The sequence below is a fragment of the Xiphophorus maculatus genome, chromosome 13 (genome assembly GCF_002775205.1).
Source record: "Xiphophorus maculatus strain JP 163 A chromosome 13, X_maculatus-5.0-male, whole genome shotgun sequence".
Classification (NCBI taxonomy): Eukaryota; Metazoa; Chordata; class Actinopteri; order Cyprinodontiformes; family Poeciliidae; genus Xiphophorus; species Xiphophorus maculatus.
Window position 1 is genome coordinate 22,819,950 of NC_036455.1, and position 26,498 is coordinate 22,846,447.

General features: G+C 39.3%; 1 protein-coding gene across 1 annotated transcript in view; it reads right to left on the minus strand.

Annotated features, from left to right (window-relative positions):
- The window catches only part of gabbr2 (gamma-aminobutyric acid type B receptor subunit 2), a 184,787-nt gene extending 175,825 nt beyond the window's left edge, over window positions 1-8,962 (minus strand). Inside the window, exon 1 of the mRNA XM_023344732.1 lies at window positions 7,918-8,962. Coding sequence (XP_023200500.1) covers window positions 7,918-8,232 — 315 coding nt within the window. The 5' untranslated portion in view covers window positions 8,233-8,962. The remainder of the gene's footprint in view (window positions 1-7,917) is intronic.
- Between the last annotated feature and the right edge of the window lie 17,536 nt (window positions 8,963-26,498).

Genomic DNA, 26,498 nt, shown 5'->3' on the forward strand with positions numbered 1-26,498 from the left:
ATCTGTTGTAAAGCCAGCTTCAGGGCTTATAAAAGACTTTTATCACAAGGGCTCAGTCGTCTCGCTCAAGCCCTTCAGGCCACTGGCAGCCCTGACTCAGACAAAGGTCAGCAATTACTGCTCACATTTAGTAAACTTTATTGCAGTGCAAAGCCAGACATGATTTTTTTTTTTTTTAATATTAGAAATTGCATTCACAAAAAACAATGATTTTCATCAGACTTTTCTTTTTTTTTGACATTACAACCACAATCCTCAATGTATTTTACTAGAGTTTTGTGTGAATCAAAGTAGCTCACAATGTTGATGGGAAAAGGGAAATTAAACATGGTTTTCACAGTATTGTCTGCTTTTGTATTAAGCCTCCTTTATGCTTGTTCTTCTAATTAAAATCCAGTGCAACCAATTGCTTTCAGAAGTCGCCTAATTAGAACGTTTACCTGCATTCAGTTCCAGTATATGTATATGGTTGTTCTGCGAAGGCCTTAGAGGTTTGTTAAAGAACACTGGAGAACAAACAGCATCATTAAGACTAAGACACACAGAAAGTTGTGCAGACATTTAAAGCAGGGTTGGGTTATATGCCCTGGTTCCGAGCTTCATTCCACGATAAAACACGATGGTGTTCTCCTCAGCAATCCAGGGAAGTCTGCCAGAGTTAACGGGAAAGAGGGTGGAGCTAAATAAAAGTTCTGGAAGTAAATTTGATTGAAGAAGCAAAAGGAAGTTGGATCTAATATGATAGTTTAGATCAAACCAAATTCATGTCCAAGTCAAAGTCAGATTTAAGTCAAACTGAATTTGCTACAGATTTAGTCTGTTCTCCATCCAGTGATATCAAGCTCAATATAATCCATAAATAAAGACAAAAAAAGTGTAGTTAATGTAAAAAGCTGGTAGAGATGCAACCCAAAAGTCGTTCTACAAAGTACTGACTCTGTGGAGGTGAATCCAGATACGCGTCTCACAATTCAGACGTTCATTTGTAAAACCTTTTGATTATGTATCATTTCCCCTGTCCAGTTTGTATTCATGCACAAGTTGGTGTAGGTCTTTCACATCGGATCCCTACAAAACTTTGTGTTTGGAAAATAATAAAATATAACATTCAAGGGCTATGAATACTTTTGCAGAGGACTAGAGCACAAAGCATTAGATCTCAAAAGCTTTTGCACATACTTGATTGCGTGGAGCAATACCTTTTTTTTTTTTTCAAACAGCCATTAAACTCTTTAGACCCAGAGAAACAATGCAAATGGTTTTACATTATGAGCCAATACGAATTAGGAGGTTGGTCATTTCCTCTTTCCTGCGCTGAAGATGACATAACCCTATTTCGGGATTTCCATCTAATAGCCCTACACATCTCTCTCTCACTACTCTCTCACTACTCTCTCCCTACTCTCCGATTCTCCCCTGAGATCCTGTTCATTCTATGAGAAAGGCTGCTCCACATTGATCCCTACTATCTGTGTCGGGTCAGCGGCTACAGCCAAGCTCAGCACTATCCGTATGCCTTGAGAGAACCTTAACTGTGACATGCTGCTGTCTCCTACTATCCCAGAACGTTCAAACTCTTCTGAGAGTGGTGGCGGGCGATCTCCGCTGATCCTTCTGGGTCACGACGCAGCACTAAGGAGATGTCAGATATGTAGATAACATGTGATATCAAGCCCTGACATAGACGACGCTGCTTCGTTTGAGCCCGTCAGATTCTTTTATGCGACAGCTTCGAGGTGAGTTGAATTGATTGAATCAGCAAGTTCAACCAAAGGTTACTTTGCGACGCGCTTTCTGCGAATGCAAGTGGCTTTGCCACACTTTGCCACAGCAGTTTCTTCACAGCCACAAGAGGGCCAACAACTCTGAACTGGCTTGGTTTGACTTGAGATCTGTGTTTAGCAGCACAGTGACCTCCATTATGTTAATGGTTTTTCACTAAAAATCTAACTTCTTCTGACAAAATGACAGAAAGCTTTACAGACGCTCAGGGGGGTGTTCAGCCTCCTGTGAACAAGTGTACTGTACAGTGGTTTCAGGCTTGCCAACATGTGCACAAACATGACATGTCGCATCTAGCCCTTTGAGGAGGAGCAGAGTGGGCAGCCTAGATCTGCCCACAGTATCTCTGAACATAGGTCACCACCATCACAGTCTCAGGGGTCCACTGAATCCAGACATATACTATAAATACATACATGCTGTAAATGCATCTGGTGGAGCACACATGGGCAGGAGATGCATCCCCGGCTTACAGAACGAGTGTCTTTGAGGTTTTATTGATTTGCCTTTAAAAGATGCATGAGATCACTCTTCTTTGACAAGCCAGAACTTCAGGAACATGAGAGCTAAAAAAAAAGTCCAATCCCTTTAAGAACTCCAATTGAGCCTGCAATCTCTTCTACAAAAAGGAAAAGTGCTGTTAAAGTGCTCAGGGGAGTGAAATTTTGAGGAGATTACATTGATTTTCTTGTTGTCTCAGATGAGATTATAATCATCACAAACGTGGAAAGTAAAAGGTAATTGGATGACTGTGAAAATCCCTTTTCTTAATTTAAATTTTATGATGCTGCTCAAATGAGGAGAAAATCTAAAATTTAGCATGTGAAAATTGTTTAAGCTCAGGTATGTTTATTATAGTAGAAAATGTATTTAGCTGCAAAGGGACCACAATGTTACTGTTGTTATTCACTTCATTATTATAAAATGAATGGGGAAAAAAAATGTCAGATTGAACCGATCATGGATTGAACCGATCATTTTTTTTTTTCTGCTTTTACAATCAAGCAAACCTTTGAGTGTTTGCTTTTACTTTGATTTGGCTTTTAGCTCAAATCATTTAATTAAAATGACTTTTTTTTTATCAAAAGCCTCATGGAGACAATTAGTCTTATGGTCCTATCAAATCCATCTCAACATTCTTAAACCCACTTTGTGTCTTAGTTTTATAACATTATAATGAAATATAACAATTTCTTTTAGTCACAGAGTTTCACAAGCTACAAAGTCTATTTAATAGTTGAAGTTAATTCCTTAATGTGAATGAGAGAAAACTTGCATGATAGGATTTTCTGGCTATTTCTATATTTCTTCCAACACGTAGCAATTACAGCAGTTTGCTGAAATATTATTTTGCCATAAACATTTTCATATTCCATCATTTTTATGTATCTTACTGGGATTTTAGTTGATGGGCCAACAGAAAGAAGTGCTTCCTTGTGAATTTGAAGGATTTGTGTCTTAAGATGTTCACAAATAAAAATCTGAAGAATGATAAAGATTTGCATTCCGTCCACAGTTTCACCACATTTTATAACTTTTACAGCTGTACATCACTGGCAGTACATCTGTACTTGCAAATCTAGAGACTAGACTCAAACTTCTTTCCAAAATATAACAACATTCAGATTGGATGGAGATAATCTGAACATCAATTTTTAGGGTTCTTCACAGATTCTTAGTGGGAGCGAGGTCTGGGCTTGTCTGAGCCATGTACTTAAAATCTAATTCTTGGCTCATCTGATGAAAACACCATCTTCTGCATTTGCTGTGTCCCACTACTTGGCTTACTGCAAACTTTGAACAGGAGCTATTGTGCTTTTCTTTGGCTTTTTTAATTGCTTTGTCTTCCATTAAAAACAAAGTGGAGCACATGATTAATAGTTTTTCTGTAGACATATTCTCACACCTGAGCTGGGATTCTCTGAAGCTCCTTCAGTTGTTACCATGGGCTTCTCTGATTAATCTGTACATTTCTGATACCTGAACAAATTACACATAGTTTAATTCTGTTTCTGAAAGCAATTTGTTCCAACGGAGGGTATATATAGAGGAGTCAGTGTGTAGGCGATTAAATTAGTATGTCATATTTTTCACAATGCAAATAATTTTTTTTTTTTTAAATGAAAACTATATTTTGTTTTCCAACTACTTCACCACTTTGTGTGGTTATTTAACATCAATTCTAAGTAAAATACAATCTTTGTAGTTATAACGTGATAACATATGAAACCGTTTGTGAGCACTTTATCTCTTTCCTAATAAGGTAATTTTTTGTCCCACTGACAGAGCAATATCAAAGTCCTATCACTCATCCCATAAGCTGGTAAACTAGCCTAGCACCCACTGAACACCCAAAGTCTCTCTTCCATCTTCTTCCAGTGCTTCCTGTCCCTCCAAAGCTTTGATCCTCTAAGCCCTGAGAGCTTCAGTATCAGTCCTTGGTTACAGTAAAACCCAAGCTCACTCATCTAGAGTTGCAACAGAGGACCAACATGTGCCTCTCTGCTAAGCCTCTCAGTTGATATAATCCTTCTTGCTTCTTGTCTTCCCCAAAAACAGTCTGCTTTTAAACCAAAAGATGCATTATCAGTTGAGCTTTGAGTCTAAAATGCCTAAATTACTGAAACATCTGAGGAATGACGCGTAGGCTGATCACAACAGTTTTACACTATCTCCGAGATGCTTATCTACAGCCCATTTTCCTCTGCAGTACTTTCAGCCTCCTCCTTGCTCTAACTAACCTTCTGCTCTCAGGCCTTTCACCACCGAACAACCCCAGAGTGCCTCTCTATCAGCATCACTAGCACCACCACCCAATTCCACACCACCAGGGGAAATGGACTGGGCCTGCTCAGTCTACCGATGGCTCCACTGACAGGGGATAAAGGGATAAAAAGCCTCTGCTCAGGGACTGATTACTTACATCTGCCAAACTAAATCCCAGTGCCCACATCGTAGACACTCATACATGTGCAAACATCATAGGGAAACACTTGGCCTGCTGCTAGCAGCAACAAATGCACTCATGCATGTATTGTTTTCTGACATAAGCATGTGGTATGCAGAAAACTATGTATATGTGTGTGGGGGTGGGGGGTGCGCAGGAGTAGGCAGGCGTGGGTGTGTGTGTGTATAAGCAAATGGCCTAACAACATTTAATCAAGTGTAAGTCAAATATGATTTAGAAGCAAATATTTATTGAAATAATAGATGGCAAATCGTTAAAAGCACAACCTCTAAAAAAAGAATAGATATGGTGGCTAATATTTATTTTTTTACTTTAGAGTTGTTCAAAAACTTGATCAGCATTCTAAATTAAACACTGCAACAGTGTTCACCCTTTCACCTTAACATTGTACATAACAAAGGAGCACAATCTCATAAGTTGTCCCTGATTGGCAGTATTAGAGAACACTGGCATTCCCAGCAAGAGGATGTGAGGGTGGCCCACTGACCTCTTGCTTCCAGCTTGCTTTTTCTCCAGGGGGATTGGAGGAGGAAAATCACATCTCACGTAACATATTAATCCTTTGGTTTCTAAGCATGTTGCCTCTGAGGCCTTACCCTGGTCAACAGAGCTTTATATGTCTGTTTCACACAACAAACACACCTGTGCACATACAAGGGTATGTTTGCCAGAAAAAGCAAAAACAGTCCCTACCAACTTATTGATGACACTGGTTCTATCTGTATTTGATCTGCAACCTTATGCAAATCAGAGACAGTACTTTGGTTAGCTTATTTCAGTAGTGTCAAAAGACAGACCTCGATGGCCGGTATTCTGCATGTTTTACTTCTCTGGATGAACACACCTGAATCAAATGATGGCTCATTAGCAGGCCTCTGCATAACTGACATGCATAGGAGTTAGTTTGACCATTTCAATCAGCTGAGTTGGAGCAGAAACATGTTTAGAACTGACAGGACACTGGACCTTGAGGACTTGAGCTGGACACCCATGGCTTAGTCAGTTTCTCATTTCCTTCTATAAAGACAGTCTGTTAAATTGGCAAACATGGTAATATGTGGCCTGTAGGGAACATGAATTACCTGATCTTACTGAGAACAACTTCTTTTTTTGATCAGTGAACACACCACACAACCAGGTTACAATAAATGGAAAACTCTTCAGTGAGGACATTGTTGCTAAGTGAAAAAGTGGTTAACTATATGTTTACTATTCCATTGTGGGGGTGGGCGGGGGTGTGTGTTGGTGTGCGTGTGTGGTTTAATCTGTAAGCAAAAGTTTCACTGTATAAAGTGGACTGATTGAAGTACACCAGGGGCGCCCGAAGTCGGTCCTCGATGGCCGGCATCCTGCACGTTTTAGTTCTCTCCCTGATGGTACCAACAACATTTTCAGCATGTCAGTGTTCTTCTGAGGCCTTCTAACGAGCCATCATTTGATCCAGGTGCGTTAAACCAGGGAGAGAACTAAAACATGCAGGATGCCGGCCCTCGAGGACCGACTTTGGGCACCCCTGAAGTACACCAATGTTTATTTGCCTACTTTTGAGGTTTTAATGACATGTGTCATGGGACATATGGTATTTTGTCAAGTATGCCATTTTAATAATGCTAACTGTGTCTGTAATTTTGTTTGCTTCCAATATAAATAGTGATCACTCAGGGCCAGAATCCTTGAAAAAAGAAAGTTTAAAGTTGTTCTTATGTCTTCTAATACTGTTGCAAAGGATTGGAAATAATACACAAAATTATGTGATTAAGACGATTTAATGATGCAAATAATTCAATATAAATGTTTGTTTGACGTGTGCTTCCGATGGATTTAAATATATGATCATGACATCTGCATAGGTAGAGTACACATACAAAATATTTGATGTATCGGTTCATCTTAAACATGGTTTGTTTAAAAATTATGTAACTTTTTTTGTAAGTACACTTCCATGTCATCCCAGTTTACCATATGCACTGAGGCTGTATAGAACAGACTGTTTCACATAATTTGGGATGGCATTTAAAGGTGAAATAGATTACCCAAATTCCGATTAACTGTTGGAAAGTAACAAAATTAAATGCAGAGAACCACTAAGCTCTCCAGCAGGGGTTAGAACAGGGGTTACTAGGTGTTGTGTGCTGCTATGGTGTCAATTAATATCACCCTAATAATTTTTTATCAGAATTTGTACTTCCATATTTTTCTTTTAAGGTTTGTTAGTGTGCATAAATAGAAGTTGAGACATTTAGGTAGAGGAAGAAAGTGCAAGGATAATGGAGGGGGGGGGAAAGTAGGGAACATAAGCAACAAGTGGAGGGAGGACCTGATGGAAAGAACTAAGAGTAGTTTAGAGAAACAAACACTTTGAAAATGTAAAGCCGTTAATAATTATGAAATGGATCTCACGAAAAAAAAATCTGTGTTGTAAATTACACACCATGTCTGAATAACACTACTCTGTGAACTGCAATAAAAACATATATATAAACTTTTTTTTTTTTCACATTCCACTGAGCTGACACTTTGAGGAATTCAGTATGAGACGTTTAGTTTAACAACACTTGACAATAAAATTCAAAATTCATCTTATACTGGGGTGAGGGGATCGTCCACGGTGGCTCTAATGCCAGAACCGCCACTGTGCAGTGCTTAGTTGCAGCGAGATTTGCCTCCGTTTAAAGAGGGACGCATCGCGCATCCGATTACCGCCATCTTCAGGCGTGATAAGAAGCGTCTCTTTAATCTCCAAGGAGATGCACTGATTCGTGACTGAAAAAGCAGCGTAGAAAGTGACGTTTGCAAAAAGAAAAAAAAAATAGAGCTCAGCGTTTGACTGAAAGCCAGTTTGGTGAATGGCATCCTAAGATTGTGGCAACTAAAGAAATGTTTACACCAGAGCATTTGACTCAAGAGTGGCAGGATGATGCAGTGGCTGATGGTGACATCAGCGATGGCATTATAACCCTATACTGTACTGTCGATCACATTGGTGCAATGGGAACACAGGCACCACAACCAGGAAGGCACGGACTCCAAACACAACAAGAAGCAGCGTATCCGCCGTTTGGACACACACACAGCAAAGCGCTGCGAGGGTGTGCACTCACACACACGCACACGCAAGCACGTGCACGCATCGGGCGACACGTGCACTCACACACCCGCCCGCTTACCTCAGTGTCATAGATTTTGGTGATGAGTGAAAACGGGTACTCCCCGGAGTCGTTTATGTGCTCGATGGCCAGCTGAACCGCTGGTTCGATTCCCTGGCTGATGCTGCTCATCAGGGCCGACTCGTTCATTGGCATCAGCACCATGATGTTCAACGCTTCTTCCTTCTTAAGGAACCAGCTGTTGTCCTGTTCGTGTTTGGTGCGGTCGTTGCACACCTTTGCCACGCCGGGGTGAAATAGCAACGCGAAGAGGAGCAGGCGTCCCGCTGGGAGGAACATCTCCCAGCCGCTGCAGTCCCTCCGGGTTGGAGCCATGCTGCCGTGCAGGGCGGGAGGGGAGTGGGGGGGGGCGACCAGAATGAAATCCCACCGTAGACCTCACTGCCCGGGCATCACAAATTCGGGATGCTCAGATGCCCACCTCTGAATGAAAATTCCTAATTTAAAGCAGAACATGCGCAGCAGCCACCCCGCAGTACAGGCAAACTGAAACAGTATTTCTGCTTTCGAACCAACACCTCCGTGAGAATATTCCGAGGGCTCAGAGTCGCGTTGCGGAGGGAGATTTACAGCCTCCCCGTGTCCGTCATCTAAACGATTTTCTGTAATTCAGAACAGCTCCTCAAGCTTTAATCTGAAGCACTTATCACAAGACGTTCTGAACGACGCCCGAGAAACACGGAGAAAAACAAGCCCATAGATGTAGATGGAAAACAATTACTCTTGCTGGCAGTTCTCTCCTCCGGAGTAAATCCCCAGCCAAGATATGTCAAATGTGTGCATCACTGCCAAACGCGGAGTCAGTGTGTGTGTGTGGGGGGGGGGGGAAGCTGTGAAATCGAGGTAAGACAGTAATGCGACAAAAATACAATAATAATAATAAAAACAAAGAAAACACGGAACAGCGCTGAAGTTAAAAAGGCTGATTGCACAAGTCCGAAAAAGAGAGAGGTCGGGAGAGTTTGTCCTGACAGCCTGCGGGACTGGGATGCTCATCTCCGATAGTGCGTCAGAGAAGCGCTGCTGCCGCCGCCGCTGCTCACCGTGCGCGCAAGAGGGAGCACTGAATGTGGAGGAGGAGAGGAAACGAGGGAAGGAGGGGGGAGATGGTGGAAAAAGCTGCATAGGCTTTTTGCGGGGCAGACTCAACGGCTTCACAACCAAAGGGTGATTTACTGTGCCTTTATGTTACATCAGATAGACGGAGGTCCAAAACCACAGAGCGGGCCAAGTAAATGTATACGTGTTTTTTGTTTTTTTGTGAAAGTGATCAGCATGTCGCGCTGTCACATAAAAAAGATAAGCTATATTTTTAGTTCCTCGTTGGAACTGCTGAGCCTCGGGATGAGGATTGTTCTCGTGCACAGGCAGCTGGGATTTGATTCCCTGTGCAGCTCTGTAACACCTGCCGGGTTTTTTTTTTTTTTTTTTTTTTTCGTTTTTCCGTTTTCTTTTATTTATTTATTTTTTTTATGTGTTAAACAATATTTACCCAGGTGGGGGAAAAAGTGTACCAAGTTTATTCATTTCTAACATACTTTTCCAGAGAAAAACAACTGTACTGTTTTAAGGGTTTGTTTTTATATCCCAGGTACATTACCTCATACAGCCTATTTAAAAATTTATCATGGAAGTGCGACAGAATGGTATATAGAGATGCAACATCCAATAAAACTTCCCTGGATTTGGATATTTTTGTCCAAAAAGACGGTGAAGTAATAACTTCACCTGGACCACTGCCCTGCATATTTTATGCAAGTCTCTGCTCCAGAACTCCTGATTTAAATAATTGCATGACCTCCTCTGCAGCCACCAAGTGCTGCAGAAGCCTGTTAATCACCTGCTTATTCAAGTCACCTGTGTGGTAGAGGGGAAACACCTAAAACGTGCAGGGCAGTGCTCCCTGAGAACTGGAATAGAGAAACACCGACTTGGTCTAATATCTATCCATCCCCACTATTTGGGAAACATGGAATATTAGGCCATGCTTCTCTGTTTTGGAACAACTGGCCAATGAAGAGGCATTAGCTCTGTCCATGGTGCTGAACTATCCATGCCATTCTGTTGATGCAGCTCTGCTGACCATGTTTCTCTGTGGAGAAAATGTGCACCCTGGGGCAGTGTGCACATTTTGTTTCCTGGCTATTTACAAACAGATTTCTATTCTCAAGCAGCACAGAATAAATGTCTATATATATATACACCCACACAGATACACACTTTTTTGGAGAGCTTTTGATACTTCAGGGTATTGTTTAACCTAACTGGGGACAAAAAGAATTATAACAGAGGACAATTATTTTTAGTTGAGGGGAAAAAAGGTAGTGTTTCCCCTTATTACTTGAAATAATTTCAGTGAAATGCCCCATGCATTCTTTCTTCAGTCCAACATTGGTCTGAAGAAAGCTTGACCCACGTTCAATTTCATCTATGTTCGTGGGTTTTCTTTTCACATGTACAGCTCACTTCAAGTCACCTATTTTAATTACCGGTACTTTGATATCTGGGCTTTGACTAGGCCAAGATCTTTCAGTTTCGCCAGTTCTGGGTGGACATCTTACAGGTATTTTGGGACACTTTCATGTTACAAGGTCCAGTTCTATTTGATTTTTCCCAACATGTAGCCCACATGTTCGAATCACTGGTGTGTTGCATGATACTGATTGGGTCTTGTCCAACTGCACCAAAGAATCTTATGTAATGTTCAAATTTGATTCACCAGATTCAAAAACTGAATGTTTGAACTTTAAGGGTAAATATCTTACAAGACTTTTTACCTGTACTATTCCCCAGGCAAAGTTTATACATCATTTATTCTGGCCATATGCAAAAGGTTTTTTCCTTCTTTTGCCACTTAATTTTTTTACCCCTCTCCTACATTTTTTTCCTTCCTGCAGTGTTAGTGTTTGTTAGAGATTTTTTGGTATTATCATTTTATTCTTACTTTAGTTCACATTCAGCCTATAGATCATTGTGATTTTCTGTTTAAAGTGTTCTCTTCCTTATGTGTGTATGGGGGTCACTACTGTCTGTTCAACTTTACGAGAAATAGTTAACACTGAGTTTCTCAGACCTTAAATCCTTTTGCAAGAACACCTCCTAATTTAGTAACTACCTGTGAGCAGTCGTATTTTGTTTTATTGACAGTACTGACTGAGTTTTGAACCGGGCTCAGACCAGATCAGATATCACATCTGGAACTGGGTTGTTAGATTTTTTTGGTTAGAAGCTTTACGACCTCTGTTGTTTTTCCTGACTGCCCCCTTGCCTGTTTTTCTTTGACAATAAAAACAGGAGCTCATGTAGAAGCAGATCAGAACGCTCTGCAAATTGCTCGGAGGAGAAGTTTGGTAGAGCCTTCTCCTTTTGCAAAAGCTTGATTGTAAAATTCATATACGTTGTCTGTGGTTCTTTCTTTTATTTAGGTTCGAAAGGAAAATACCTATCAGTGTTCAACTTAAAAGACAAAATAATGCTCTGAGAAATCATTAGAAAAACATTTTAAATATTTACATCTGACCTATTCAAATGTTTTAGAGCAATCAGAATCAGTGCCAAACATGGTAAACTCTTATGAAAAATATAGGATGTTTAGTTCTTCAGTAGTTTGTTATGACCAAACTCTGCCAAGTGTCAGTGGAGGTAACAAAAGTATCAAAATAGTAAAACAGGAACTGAACGTTTTTACAAAAAAAAAAAAACACAAAGACAAAAGCAAATCACAAAAGCCAAGAAATTTTGACAAGAGGTGAAATTGAAACTAATCAAAACCAAACAAAGCTTTCTCTGTAAAGTCAGTCAAATACACCACTGGAAAGAACCATCACATACTTTTCAAAGAGAAGAAATTATTTCACAGCTCATTCAAACTTTAGCACAACTAAAATTCACAAAGTGAACTCTCAAATTCTAACAAGCTTTTAAAACGCAAAGACAGAAGCATCTATTTGTACTTCCATTAATCCAAAATGTATAATTAATTTTCAAAATAGGAGATAGAATGTATACACGTAATTGTCATATTGTGATTTAGGATAGAAACATGCAGGCAAGAACCAGGAAAAAGGTAGCAGGTGAAAAACTAAGTTTTAATAATCAATTTTTTAAAAAAGGAAAATATTTATAGAGCTACCCAAGATAAGAAGACATCGATGGGATGAGTAACAGTCAAGGTGCTGGATAATCACAACAAGCTATTCAGAGACCAACAGCAGCTCCACTGAGAAACTCGTAGAGGAGCCAGTGGAGCACAATGAAGTCAGGGAGTTATGTATACGTTGTGGAAGGACTGGAAATAGAAGAACCAGAGGAGTTAATCGGAGTGAAGTGGAAAGAGCTGAGGGAGATTTCAGGCAGAGGAGAAAGAGGTGAGCTGTGCTGAGAAGCAGCCTGAGGAAGGGTGAAAGATGAACAGAGAGGACCAATGGACGGAAGGCCATAGATCAGGGGTCTCAAACTCCAGTTCTCAAGGGCCGCTGTCCTGCAGTTTTTAGATGTGCCACAGGTACAAAACACTGGAATAGAATGGCTTAATTACCTCCTCCTTGTGTAGATCAGTTCTCCAGAGCCTTAATGACCTAATTATTCTATTCAGGTGTGGTGCAGCAGATGCACATCTAAAAGTTGCAGGAAAGCGGCCCTCAAGGACTGGAGTTTGAGACCCCTGCAATAGATCTAAACAAGGAAAAAAACAGACAATATTATAAACATTAATCTAAAGAAACAAGTCTCAGGACAAAAGATAATAAGTGCATAAATGAACTAAAACTAACCCAAAGCAGAGATAAGTCATGCTGTTCCAACTGAAATGTGGCTAACCCTAATATTTTTTTCTTTTTAAAAAGCACATTTGTAATGTGAGGCCTTGCAACTTTTACTCCAAAGGCTACATTCTGATGCTGCTCTTGTTGAAGGTTTCTTTATACAAAACTCTTCTCCATTTTGAGTTTTATAAGACATGGCTTCAGATTAATTAAATCCTTCAGCCAGGTTTTGATCTGGCTAAAGGTTGCCTATGTTATATTCCTATTTCATGCACTCTTTCACTAACAAAAGATTATGGGAAGAGAGAGTCTGTGGCTCCTCGAGGCTGGAGAGAATTTAAAAACAGGGACAAAAATGCTAAAATGCAGAAAATTAATTATGCTCTTCTTTTCAAACATATAATAGTCACCATGTCGCTCAGTGATCATCTCCTCTCTGTAGTTGTTCTTTTCAACTCTGAGAAGTCCAGATGAAGAAGTAGGTCGAGCTGAAGTCCCATCTGTTTTACACAAGACAGCATTGATCCCTGCTCAGAACATGTTTTCCCACACCAAGACAGCTTTGAATAAGTCATATTAATCACATACAGCAGCAATACATGTAATCTTTGAAATACAGAAGTAAAAAAGTTACAGCTATCCATTACTATGATTGATTAACCGATTGATTATGAAACGTTTTGTCTGATGTCGAAATAACACGTGTTAGGTCATGATTGTTGTGGATTCCAAAATGTAAATGTCAGATTAAGAGTCCTTTATTAAGATTTCGATCCTAGTCCTCACGCTTCTTTCCTAAACGAGGTGTCAAGTCAATGCCTCAACACTAATTAGAACATACTCATGTAGGATGAAGGGCACAGTGAAATAATTATTCAGATGTTGGCACTTGAGCAATCAGATGAAATTTTTATGACCCATGACAACAGCATGTGGCAATTAAAGACAACAGCTTGGCGGTGCTATGAATGCGCTTGACGATGTAAAATCTGTCATCCTCATAGTATAGATGGCTGTAGAAGTTAATAGAAAACACTTATTCTTAAAAGGCGCTGAAACGGATCATGCAGTCTTCAGGCATGTTTGCAGAACCTTGGAAAACTAGTTATGACATGGCAACCACAAATTTCAGGGACTTTGTGTGAGAGACCAAAACAAAGTTGCACATGATTGTGGGGTGCTTGGCTTAACAATTTGGGTGGACAGTCATCTCTTGGTGAATTTGCAGTGGTGATACAGGTTTTCAATTATCAGATAATGGATTTTACTGTGATTTGTGATATGTTAGTCCATCCATCTGTCCATCAACCCATCCATCAATCCATTGTCTATACCAACTTATTTCAGGGTCTTTAAGATGCTGTTTGGTTATCAATGTTTCCTAACAAATCTTGGAAGTCTTCATTGAACAGTTGTGCAGTTAAAATGGTTCATGGAGGGACTCTGTTTTTCCAATTAGATGACTTCTGATAACAATTTGCAGAGCTGGAGTTGCACTCATTCACTAAAGGTACCTAACAGTTTTCAGATTTCTGAGTTACTCTGTAAAAACTATTGGGAAAAGCTGACAACATTCCCTTCCTGAAATGCTAACAACACTCCTGTGACACACTGTGAATTTTCAATGCAGGCCATTCAGAAGAAGACAAATTAAAAATGATTTTTCATATTTCATAGCTCAGATAGTTTACGCTCATCAGAGGAAAATCCATGTACATTTTCAGTGAGCTGTTTACAGAATGAGCAGATGAAGGCCCTGACAGATAATTAATCATCTTAATGCCACTTTCATAGAAACTCATTCAGTAACTATGTTCCTTATAGCACGACTTCACAGTTTTGATTAATAATTCTGAGATTGGGAGTGGAGAAAAGGGAGGAAAGGTTAGTCAATTAATCCAGCCATGTGACTAATTCACCATTTAGCAGCTCGGGAACACAATGTTGAGTTCTGCTCACAAATAATCGAGACTTAGTTTAATTTGGCACTATAGCACCTGGATAGTGCTCTTAGAAGTAAAGGTTGGAGTAAATTTTTATTCATCCCAGATCAGCACCTTGGCTCAGTCGCTACACACATGACTGATCACCTCAAAAACAACAGACTACCTTGAAAAGGCCCTGACAAATAAACCCACAACATGGCAGGGAACATTTTATTATGGATCCCTGCGATGCTTCTATCCCTTGTTCTCGACACGCTTACCCTGCCAGTTACTGTAGAGGTGATTTAAATAATTGGTTTGTGAATCTGGAGTCACAGTCCTGCAGATTCCATGCATACCAAGGAGCTGAAGACAGATTCTTCATCTGAGCGTGTTCCACAAAACAGTGAAGAATGCATGTTTTATGAGGTCAGGAAACATAAAACTACTGTGAAGAATAAATGTATCCATTGGGACACAGAATAGCATTTGGATGGGATGCTTAGAATTGAAAATTCAGTAACACTTAAAAAAATGTTTAAAAGAAAATGTACTGATTTCAAACATCCCCTCCCCTGTCTATTGGGCTCCAAATATTATAAAAATCTGATTTCTTTGACCATTAATATGCCCTCTACTGAGGGAGAAAGCACTTTTTAACACCTTTTGTTAAGTGTAGCAATGTAAATTGTTACATTCATGTCCAGTTGAATGAAACTATGATCACAGGCAACAACCACATGTTCTGCACAAAGGTAACTGATAGTAAACATCCCATTCTTGGTCATAACTAGACTTATTGATAGTCAAATCAAAGATCAGTAAGTGAAGATCTGATTTCATCTTGACTTTTCTTGCCAGTTGGCAAAGAAACGTGAAGTGAAACATTGAGATCCATTGCCTCTGCCATTACTACACTGTTTGTCGGAAGTTTGCTCTACTTCCGCTTGGGGGCGGAGCTGGCATGATGTCACTTCTTAACTAAATCATATCAGTATCAGTGAGAAAAATAAATCCTGATTTTGACTAAGATGTAACTGTAAGTGAGGAAAGATTTATTTTTCTGCTCAATGCATTATTTAAGGGATGTAACAGTATTGCAAATAAAATTGAAGTTGTTAGTCACAGCACTAAAAATAGGGTAGCTGCAAATCCGACCCAACAAGTTTTAAAAAAAGATATTAAAAACATAAACCAATATATACTTTATTCAAATATGTCTCTAAAATGGTTTTCATCAGTTTAGCATGAGAAGAAAGACTGCTGATGGCTCAATGCTTTTCAAAGCAGATGTACTCTCTGTGATGCAATACAATAAGCACAGGTGGAATTAATAACATGATTAACCAGAACACCTGATTCAGAGCACTAGGTGCGTCGTTTGCTGGCTGAAGTGATTAATGTTGTTGAATACAAAAGGCTCCTGTCACAATGTTTGTCAGTTAAAATGCTTAAAAGGTTTATTGGGGTTTGGTTCCATTACAAATTAAACTAAGGTTTTGGGAATAGATTTATTCAGAGTTAAGGTCCAACTTCCATTGACGTTATCTGATTCAGTCAGTTATGTCATATAACCAACATCAAAATAACATTTTGCCAATTTTGCAACAAATTGCCATGGATCTTACCAGAGGGGCCGCGTTTCATTGGCTGATGCCCATTCTACGTGGTCACGTGCGTGGCCGTCTCACAAACACACTTAGCTTCCCGTTAGCTAAGTACAGCATAAAGGCAGAACTGATACAACTTCTACACCTTGAAGCCTGTCTGCTACACAGTCTTACGTTAGCTAAACAGATCAATATGTAACGTCTACTGTATCTGACATACACTAAAGATTTTATTTTAGCAGAAAAAGCTTTGGACTAAACTGTTACTCGTGTTAGCCACGTTAGCACCAAGTACAGCTAGTCAATCAACCATCGCTGTGTTCAGGGAAGCGCTGATTAATAATCGAGAAATAAATATCAAGCCTGGAAACTTGATATCGTAACGGACTGAATGTTATGTTTTTAACGTAATCTTTGGTCGTCTTGCGGGGCGCAGGCGGTTGCCACGGTAACAGGTGTGAGTTGATCACCTGTTCAGGTTATTTTACCTTTGTTTACCTTTGCTGTGGCGCATTACAGCCGCTGCAGTTTCTAAACGTTGGACTAATTACCTCTTTCGTTTGTGAGTTTACGTCATTCACAACAAACATTAAATAGAACAAATATATTTCATAAAATTTTAACAAACAAATGGCTTCTACCGTGATAATTATGTGAAATTAAATTAATTATATCCCAACTTCAGAAGATTTGCCTTTACCTTCACAGAGCTCTTTGGTTCCTCCTATCAGTCTGTAGCTTCTCATATTGACGTCATCAAACCAAATGTCAGATCTACCATAACTGACTGACACCTGCTGGCCTCAGGTTTGCAAACAGTTTGTGACTGAGAAACCAGTAACCTCCTCCCAGATGATGACATGAACTTGTTAGTTCCTCTGTCCATTTAGTAGCTGATATATTGTGAAAATCTGGTAGAAATGATGCACTAATCAGTCACGTTTACATAGAAACAACGCGCCGCGAGGCTTTGTTTGTGAGACTTGGGTCGGTTGTGGGCGGAGCTTGGTAAGGTCCATTATTGTCTCCCTGTTACAGTTACAAAAAAAAAATTGAAAATGTAACAATATGTTGATCACATGACATCTCTCTGAATTGTAACGCATTCTATTATATGAACGTTTTAATATTATTATATTAATAATGTTTTAATATAAATGCAATTATTTACTTTACAACCACAATCAAGTGGACTGAGTGCTCCATTGTTTATCTCAATTGCACGAATGATGACTAAGACATCCATTTTACTGATTTTTGATGAGCAACATGCACAAAAACCACACAAAAATCTTTTAATGAATAGAGTTTATTTTATGTACAGTTCATATTGTTCTAATTTGATTCTTTTTAGTTTCATAACATTTATTTTGACCAGAACTACATTATTTCCAGGCCTCTATAATTGGTTTCTACAATTTCCAAACAGTGTAACCGAGTTTTATAGTATTCTATAAAAGACAGGCACAGTTTTAATATCTCTATAAAGCACTCAAGCTCAGACTATTAGTAGCATTTTGTGGGGAAAAAAATTTATTTCAGAAAAAGCTACTAAATTGGTCAACATCATTTTGTTGGAGCTACTATAGGTACACAATCAAATCTTAGAAATTGGATGCTATAGTTATTTATCCTTGTGCACTACAGAATTGCAAGATACTGTAGATAAGTAAGATTAGAACAAGAATATTAGAAGTATATTTTGTTGGAATGGCCTTCTGAGCAGAGAATTTATTTGTCTAAATTCATTCCTTGCAAAACGACAAAGATATTCTCAAGCTTACAGTGATGTTATAATACCTAATACTTATTCAATCAAATTTATTTAAATTATTTCACTTAATTTACAACAGCTGTGTATCAATCAAAATCAGAGCGATCAGAGCTATTTCAGTAACCTGGAAGATTTTCAACAATAACTGCTTATTCTTGAGATAAGCAGTTATTTCAATAATAACTGCTTATTGTTGAAACTTTTTACAAATTTGACAGTTTTCAAATTTGACTTGAAAACTTTAACTGTCACAGAGCAAATGAAATAAAATATTTCAGGAGCAGACTCAGGATGAAAACTTGACATTCAGAACTGCTCAATGCATTAAGAACGTTTGAGTCGCAATGGGGGAAAAAAAAAAATCTTTACTGGCTTTTGATTTAAAAGTTATCCTCTTGTCTGACCTCTGAAGAGATAATCCTGAATGGTCATGCCATATTTGGTCTGGCCAGAAGAGGTTATCTTAGCCTTCCTTGTTTCATTCTGAAATTAAATCACGAGAGGAGACGGTACAAAGTAGGGCACTGCCTTCAAAAGAGCTCCGGCTGCGGCTGTGCTGTGGGAAGACGCTATTTTGATTACTGTCAAGTCCTAGTAATAGCAAGAACTGTGACTTACATAATCACACTTACAATGAATGTTTCAAACGTCAGCTGCAGCATTGCTGCTCTCCAACGAGGCTCATCTTTTTAATAGCAATTCCACTTGCCTGCAGGTTAATGGGATTAAACCTGAGTGGATGCGAAGAAGGGATTGTCGAGCTGATAGTTTCAGAGATATTTTCCCACAAAAATACATTCCGTGACACAATGGTATTTACTAGTAAAATAGGCCTGTTCTTTTTTTTATTGCATAATTTAAGAGTTGCAATTTAAAAACTTATAAAAATCAAAGAAAAAAACAAGTAATTGTAATTACTCTGTGTTTAATTTACCAAATAAATACAGATTAATTGTGTTTTGTAATCTGGACTCTGTTTCTTTTTTTTTCTTTTTTTTTTGGGAGGTGGGGGAGTTACATTGCGTATTGCAGCTTCGGTTTTAGTCCACGATCCGTGTCTGTTTTAGTGGTCTATGTCAAATCTTCAGCTCGATAATTAGGGCCTGAGGTGGTAAGAGAGTCATTGAACGAGCTGGTAAGAAAGCTGGAGTCACACTATTGCACATTAGCCTTCCCAAACTATTAATAAAAACTGTCACTCTAATTAGTGGGTATGAAAAAACACATTCACATGAAAACAAGCACCAGCACACTGACTTACACAGACATGCTTACAGGCATGCACACGGCAGATGCCACCTTTCACATCTACCCTGTGAGCAACCTAATCTCTTGTCTTAATAAGAGAAGCAAGAATTATTAAAACAGTTCAAGAAAATAAAAAACAGATGCTTTAACCTCCTGAGACCCTGCATCCTCATATGAGGACATTACATTTTTGTAAACACAGATGTAAATAATAACATTGATTGAATGGTCTTATCGTCACACAGATAGACCCAATGTCCTCGTCTGAGGACATTGGGTTTTGAGAAAACCACTTATTGTAGAAAGCTGAAATTTCATTTTTAGGCCAATTGGGTCCTTATGATCCCAAATGACAAGGAGAAATGTATATGCAAAAACAGACCCATTGTCCTCATATGAGGGCATTGGTTTTGACATAGTTCAAGAGCACATAGAAAGCTAAAATTTAATTTCAACTAAAATTAGGTCATACTAATCCCAAATAGTAAGGAGACATAAAAAATGCACATCAAACAAAAGCCCGGGTCTCAGGAGGTTAAAAAAAAACCTATGGGAAAAAATAAAGTTGAAGAGCAATTTAAACAAAATTTGCAAAGACTCCCCAGGTCTTTCTCTGGGTAAAGTTAATGCCACGCTCTAATGCATGTACACGTATCCTCCTCCCCCCTACATTCCGAATGCTTGGAGAAAGAACTGATGGATTGCAGATTATCAAGACCTCCCACCTCATCTCTCCCCACTAGCATTAATTATACAGAACCCACTTTCTGTCCATTGGGACAAAGATGTGTGCCCTGTAACGACACTAAAAGCCAATGGATGATTTATAAATATATGTGTGAGGTGAACGGTGCGGCACGAAATTGAGCCAACATGGTGAAAGAAGAGGAGTTGGAGGATATCACTGACACATGATGCCCAACCTACACAGGCATTTTGATCGTTCTTCGCTTATAAATGGCTTCATCTAATCGACTTCAAAATGTGAACTGAAGAGTTCATTATAGTCTATGTATAAATACTGCTTAATTTTCAGTGTTCTGTGTGCATCTTCTCAAATCTTGAATAGTTTAACGTATTCCAGATGTAGTATATGTTGAATTTTTGACTTTTCATCTCCAAATAGTCCTTACTCTCCTGCCCATTTCAATTAGACATCTGGGTTGTTTATTTTCTTTACCTTCTTATCTTTGTGGGATCACCGGGGAGCTGGTGCCCATCTCCAGTGGTCACTGGGCCGGGGTTGGGATGCACCCTGAGCAGGTTGCAAGGTAACATAGAGACACATAGTAGGACAAAAACAAAAAAAAAGATCAAGCACACAAAAAACTTTACTGATCTAAGGACTATTTTTAAAGATCATAACATGTCATCTTTTTGGATTGTGGGAGGAAGCCAGAGAGAGTCCATGCATGCACGGGGAGAGAACCACCAGAGGCAGGAATATCGATGTGCAATATTGCATTTACATTCCTGTTTACACAATGATGGTGTTCACTGGAAAGCACATTAATATTTTGTTTCTAAAATATATTGTAACTTCATGCTCTCTTGAACACAAGTAAATTTCCCTCCATATTATGAAAGCCTGAAACGTGACGCAGTTCAAACTGTAAAATTTGTGATCTCAATTAGGGATGAAAAGCCCCGTTCACGCCGATAGTTTCACCCATCACCCTCTGTAAATAACGCACACAATCAAGAACAGTGCGTTCGGTTTCATAATGGGCCGACCGCTGTTGGAGCGCATTATTCACAACAGCGGGGAACATCCAAAAATATTTTTTGGAGGCAAATAGCTTAACAAATGAAAGCAATGAAAGATAGATGAGGAAGTCAGCGCTTCATTCATATTTGATAGCTGGGCTTAAGATGCATTATCCGACCAACACAACAAGCCAGAGTGCTGTCAGTGTCACAAATAATGAGCTTGAAGGAGCATCTGTGATGGAAGAGGGTTGGCTGTGTGAGTGTCGTCGTTGTGAGCATGGATATTCCACCTATGTTATGGAGACATTAATCATAATTATGGGGATTCCACTTTTCTTAGTTGAGGAAAAGCAACTGTCGACAATAAAAGACCAGGTTTCAGCTTGGCCTGAAATTGCGTATTTCTAATTTAAATAATATAATTAAAGTCTGATTCATTTTGGTACAATTTAGTTTAAGATAATTACAACCTCACTCAATGCTGACAGAGTAAATATAATAAAAATGTATTTTAATGAGAAAGTGTGGCAAATCAAGTATTCAGTAAAGGCCATGCATGAACACAAACATGGAAAAGTGAAATAATTTTAATCATTTCAAAATAAATACATTCAGAACCATCAGTAGTGACCCTTATCTCTAACAAACAGAACCCTCCACTGTTATTGATAAAGATGAGCTAAATGCATTTTAATAATTTGCCTTTTATTTATTTTTTTAATTTGGAAAGAGTATCTCGGATTTTTAAATTAATCATCTCTGACTATAGTTCCACAGGTTTAACTATGAACTGATGCAAGGATAATTTCTCTTAACCACTTTTCAAAATGGGTAAGACAAGAGTACATGATATACACGTAACTTGCTGACATGCTCAGACGACATGCTCACATGTCGTCTGAGCAGTAAAAATAATGTTTTAAGCAGTTGGAGCAAGGCTTGACAACAGCCAAAGTTTATCTTAAAGACGATGCAAATTGCAACGGGCTGTATATTGCTCTTTTAAAAAAAGCAGTCTGAAAAAAACTAAAAGAAAAACAATAATATGTACTGTTGAGATACGTTTAGGCAGTTTGTCCGTATTTCTGTTCTTTGGGTGATTGTACATGTTAGAAAGGCTAAGTATAAAAAAAACCCCAGAGCACTTCAAAAATATCGTCTCACTCAATTTACTACATAAAGAGCACAGTATTTAAAGACTGACAATGCTGACAGAAACACATTTTAAATATGTTTTTTTCATACAATTACCACTGAAATCACTTTTTTAAAAAAGGAAATATATTTGCTTGCCACCTGACTTCTGTAAAATAAATGTTTGTTGTGTGAGAACCCCTCTTGGTTTGGAGGCCCTTTGCTACTACATAGTTTGCTTATATCTTGGCTTTGGTTAGAACATCTTAATAAAAGATTTTTTTTTTCTTGGTCTGCGCTGGGCCACTTGGGTGATGGAATGAGGCACAGTGTCGAACTAAAAACCAGATATAGAAAAAATGTTAAAGATATTTAAGTTGTAATTTGTAAAAATGGGTTGAGGAAAGAGGTTCAAACAATATTGTGTCTTCCGAATTGCTGAGAACATCTCTTTGTTGGCAAGAGTGGATTTTGTTGGACAGTTGTTAGACAATGCTGTCACACAGTGTGACTGCTAAAGTGAACACAAGAAAGAGATTCATCACCGCAGACAAGTGACTCATAAGTGCAGCCACTTAAGGAGACACAACTTGTTCTGCATGTGTACTTATGCTTACAAGTGCTTTCTGCCACCACGTTTAGTCACAATCTACACTCATTCAGGTTTCCTCTTTCAAGACAAACAATGCAGCCTCGCGCAATTCGCATAGGGTTTCTGTCCTCTGCTCGTGTGGCATCTTCCAGTCAATCGAGAATCAGATCAGCTGACACGGCCGGATCGATGAAGAGGCAGGAAGACTCTTCATTAGAAGTCCCCGGGGCCAGGCTACCTGCCACTCACTCACCAGCTCCTCTTCAGAGTCTGCCTCTGTCTGTTTTCTCTCAGTAGATATTATGTTCAAATGGCTTAAATTGCAGATTTTTGTGTGTTTCACTCCATGAGTGTTTCACTCATGTGGCAAAATTGCGCAATGTACTATGCTCTCAGTGCATAGGCGAGCCTCTCGGATTCATAAAACCTGGTGCAACACCAACTAAAGTGAGTGATAAGGGAACCATGTAAATTTTGATGCTTGTTTATAATAGAAGCTGTGGATTGCACCTATTTATTTTCCAACACATTACCCAAAGATTAAACGTTTTTCAAAGGTAATAAAGCCAAACTCCATGTTCTTTGTGCTATTTGGTTTAGAATTGCTCTAATTTATCACTTATCTGTCTCTTCACCTTTGAGAGATTTATAGATGACCCATAACTTGGATATAAAATAAGACAGGCCTTTATATTTATGCATGTATATACAAGAAATCGAAAGGCTTTCAGGCATCGAAAGGCTTTTCAGCCATTAATCAAAGGTCCGCTGTGGAAAAAAGCTGATTGGGAGTAACCTAGCCAACCGTGTTGGTGGTACATTAACCCACCCTCTCTACCATTCAACATTTCACAAAGGTCTAATAGCTGTGGCACTTGAGCTTGATGAAAGCAGGGCTATGAAAGCAGAGTTAGACAGTCAGAGGAGTTGGCCTTTCTCAGTGCCACTCCTCCACACGTCTGCAGGCTTATTACCGGTAAGCAGAGTCAATGAGCATGGTCCTACATGCACCATTTTTTATAATACTACCCTCTAAGTTCTGCTTTCCTGTCACTGTGTGGCAATGAAGTGAGCATTTATATGGAGTTGTGGGAGAACCTGTAGTTTTGTGTTCAACGGAGAAAAGAATGCATTTTTATGTACCTGCGGGAAATTGCCTTTTTGACATAAGCTTATGTCAAAAAGAGATTAGCATGTAAAATGTATAGTAAAAAGTCATCTTGCCCCTCAGACCTTTTCAGATTTTTTTTATGTTAATATATTAAAAGTATTTTTTATTGGGATCTTATGTGATAGACCAACAATGGATCATGGTAAAGTTCAACCATATTGCAAAGCACTATAGCTGGCTTGAGTTTTTGGTTTATTTAACACAAATATGTCCAATTAACATGGCAAAAATATGAAATGCACATGATACACATATATTCTACAACCTTTCCAGTTTTACACATAAAGCTTGAACAATTGCCACGTTCTGTGACCTTTTAGAACCACACCAACTTGACCCACAGTACCCCCATCCACCACCCTGGTTATTTGGGGTTTGGCACTCCATGCCCAGGAGCCATGGGGGCCGACTCCCACTACACAGATCCGCCTAAGCAGGGGTTTCTGAGGTTGGAAACCACAAGCAATTAGCCCTGATCTGACAGTGTGACTCCTCAGCTCCTTCACTCTCCGCTGAGAGATTTCCGGAGCCCTGCGATGCTGAGCCTTATCGATCGTCACGCTGGAAAGGTCAGTGACTTGGCTCACTGCTGGAACATCCCTCTGCTCCGGCATTCAGTGGAACTGCCTAACCAGTCTGGCACCATACGTCTAAGATGGAGCATTCTTTATCATTACAAAGTGGGAAAAGTGGAGGAAAACATCGTATAAATCATTAGCTAACAATGTTGTGCTTACATAATTCACTGCCTGTATTGAGGTCCTTAGAATTTAGAACCAATGCTGAGAATGTCAAGCAATTTAAAACTACCTTCTTCTATTCAGGAAGCGCACCGAGATGATTAAAAGTAACAGGGAGCAATGTCTTCAAATGTTAGTCAGGGCCTATCCTGACGTAAAAAGAGAAAGCAGAACTTTGATGGAATACACCCTGGGAGGAAGTGAAACCACATTGAGAGACATCCCCCCTGATGAATATGTTTTATCAAGGCTGAATAAGGCAACAGCTCAATGATTTAGATGATTAACACTATGTGTGTGTGCTGCATCAATCTAAGTTAAATCTCCTCTGCGAGGGAAGTTGGTTGTCTGTCTGACCAAGCACATCATCATCACATCAGTGCTGAATTATGCAGAGGCAGGGAGAGTTTTTTTTCCTCTACCAGACTTTGTGACTGCTAAAGAACTCTAAGTGCTGTTTCTCTCTTAAAAGAACATTACCCAGTTTCAAGATGCTTCAGCTTTGAGCTTGAATGCTTCCTGCAACTTTTTTTCACCATTACTGCGCTCCTATTCAGTGACTCTCCGTCAAACAGAGGGGGAAAAAAGTTGCAGAAACTGAAAGTGTTTTGACTCAAATTCACATAACTGCTGTCCAAAACTAAAACATACATTGCCTTGGAAAAAATATTCATACCTCTTGAGTAATTTAGCATTTTTTGCCATGTTGCAAACCAAAATCATCCATGCATTTTAATGGATTTTTGTATGATAGACCATTACAAGTTGTCCGATGGGGGAAATATTTTCTGTCTTCTTTTAATATATTTTTTCCTTAAGTTTGAAAAATGTAAATATTTTGTGGAAATACCTTTACCTGCAATTACAGCTCCAAGTCTTTCGGAGAATGTCTCTACCGCTTTTGCACATTTAGAGCCTTACATTTTTAACCATTCCTCTTTGCAAAATGGCTCAAGCTCAGGGAGACTGAATGATGACTGTCTGTGGACATCATTTTTTTCCAGTTAGATTTATGTCTGGACTTTGACTGGGTCACTCTAACACAATCATCTATTATAATGTATGGAGCTGTCAGAACCTGCGATGGACTGCCGACCTGCCCATGGTGTACCCCGCCTCTCGCCCGAAATGTCTCGTTGGAGAAAGGCACCAGCACTCCTCCAGACCCCGCTAGGGACAAGGGTATAAGAAAATGGATAGATGGATCGGAGCTGTCAAAACCACATGCAGCTGAACCCACTCAAGATTGTGGAGATGATGGCGGACGTCTGGAGAACACCCCATAGACTGCCTCACCTTACTACCCTCAACAACACTGCGTCCACTGTGGATCACTTTGGTTTCTTTTCAGAGGTGACTTTCTTCTTCTTTGCTCTTCTATGAAGGCCAATCTTTGCTTCTCAACAGATTCTCCCAACTGATATAAAGGCGTCTACTGCTTCTCCAGCCCTGCCATCAGATGGATGGTCATTGTTTTGGCAGGTTTGGATTGAACTCTGTATAAAGTTCAAAACTTAGAACTCTAAACATTTTTGAAAAGTGCTATAGGTTATTTATTTTACATTTTATTTTGAGTTGGTATGAAAGAACCCACCAACCACTTTGCATATTCTGTGGAAGACCATCACAATTAGCTTAAACACCCGACATAGACTCTGCAAAGTGATGAGACGTCCGATTCACACATGACTACACTCAGGCAGCAAGGGATCTGTTCATTTGAACCACATCAGTAACTCCCTTAAGTGGAAAAAAAGCCCTCAAGTGAGGGCAAAATCTAATTTAATCGTACACTGTGAAAAGCAATGTCAGTGTCTTTAACACCGCAAATCAAGAACATGTTAAGGTGTTGGACTTATTTCATCTCCTGGGGAAAAGAATGAGGAGCCAATGTCATGCAGTGAGATCGCACTT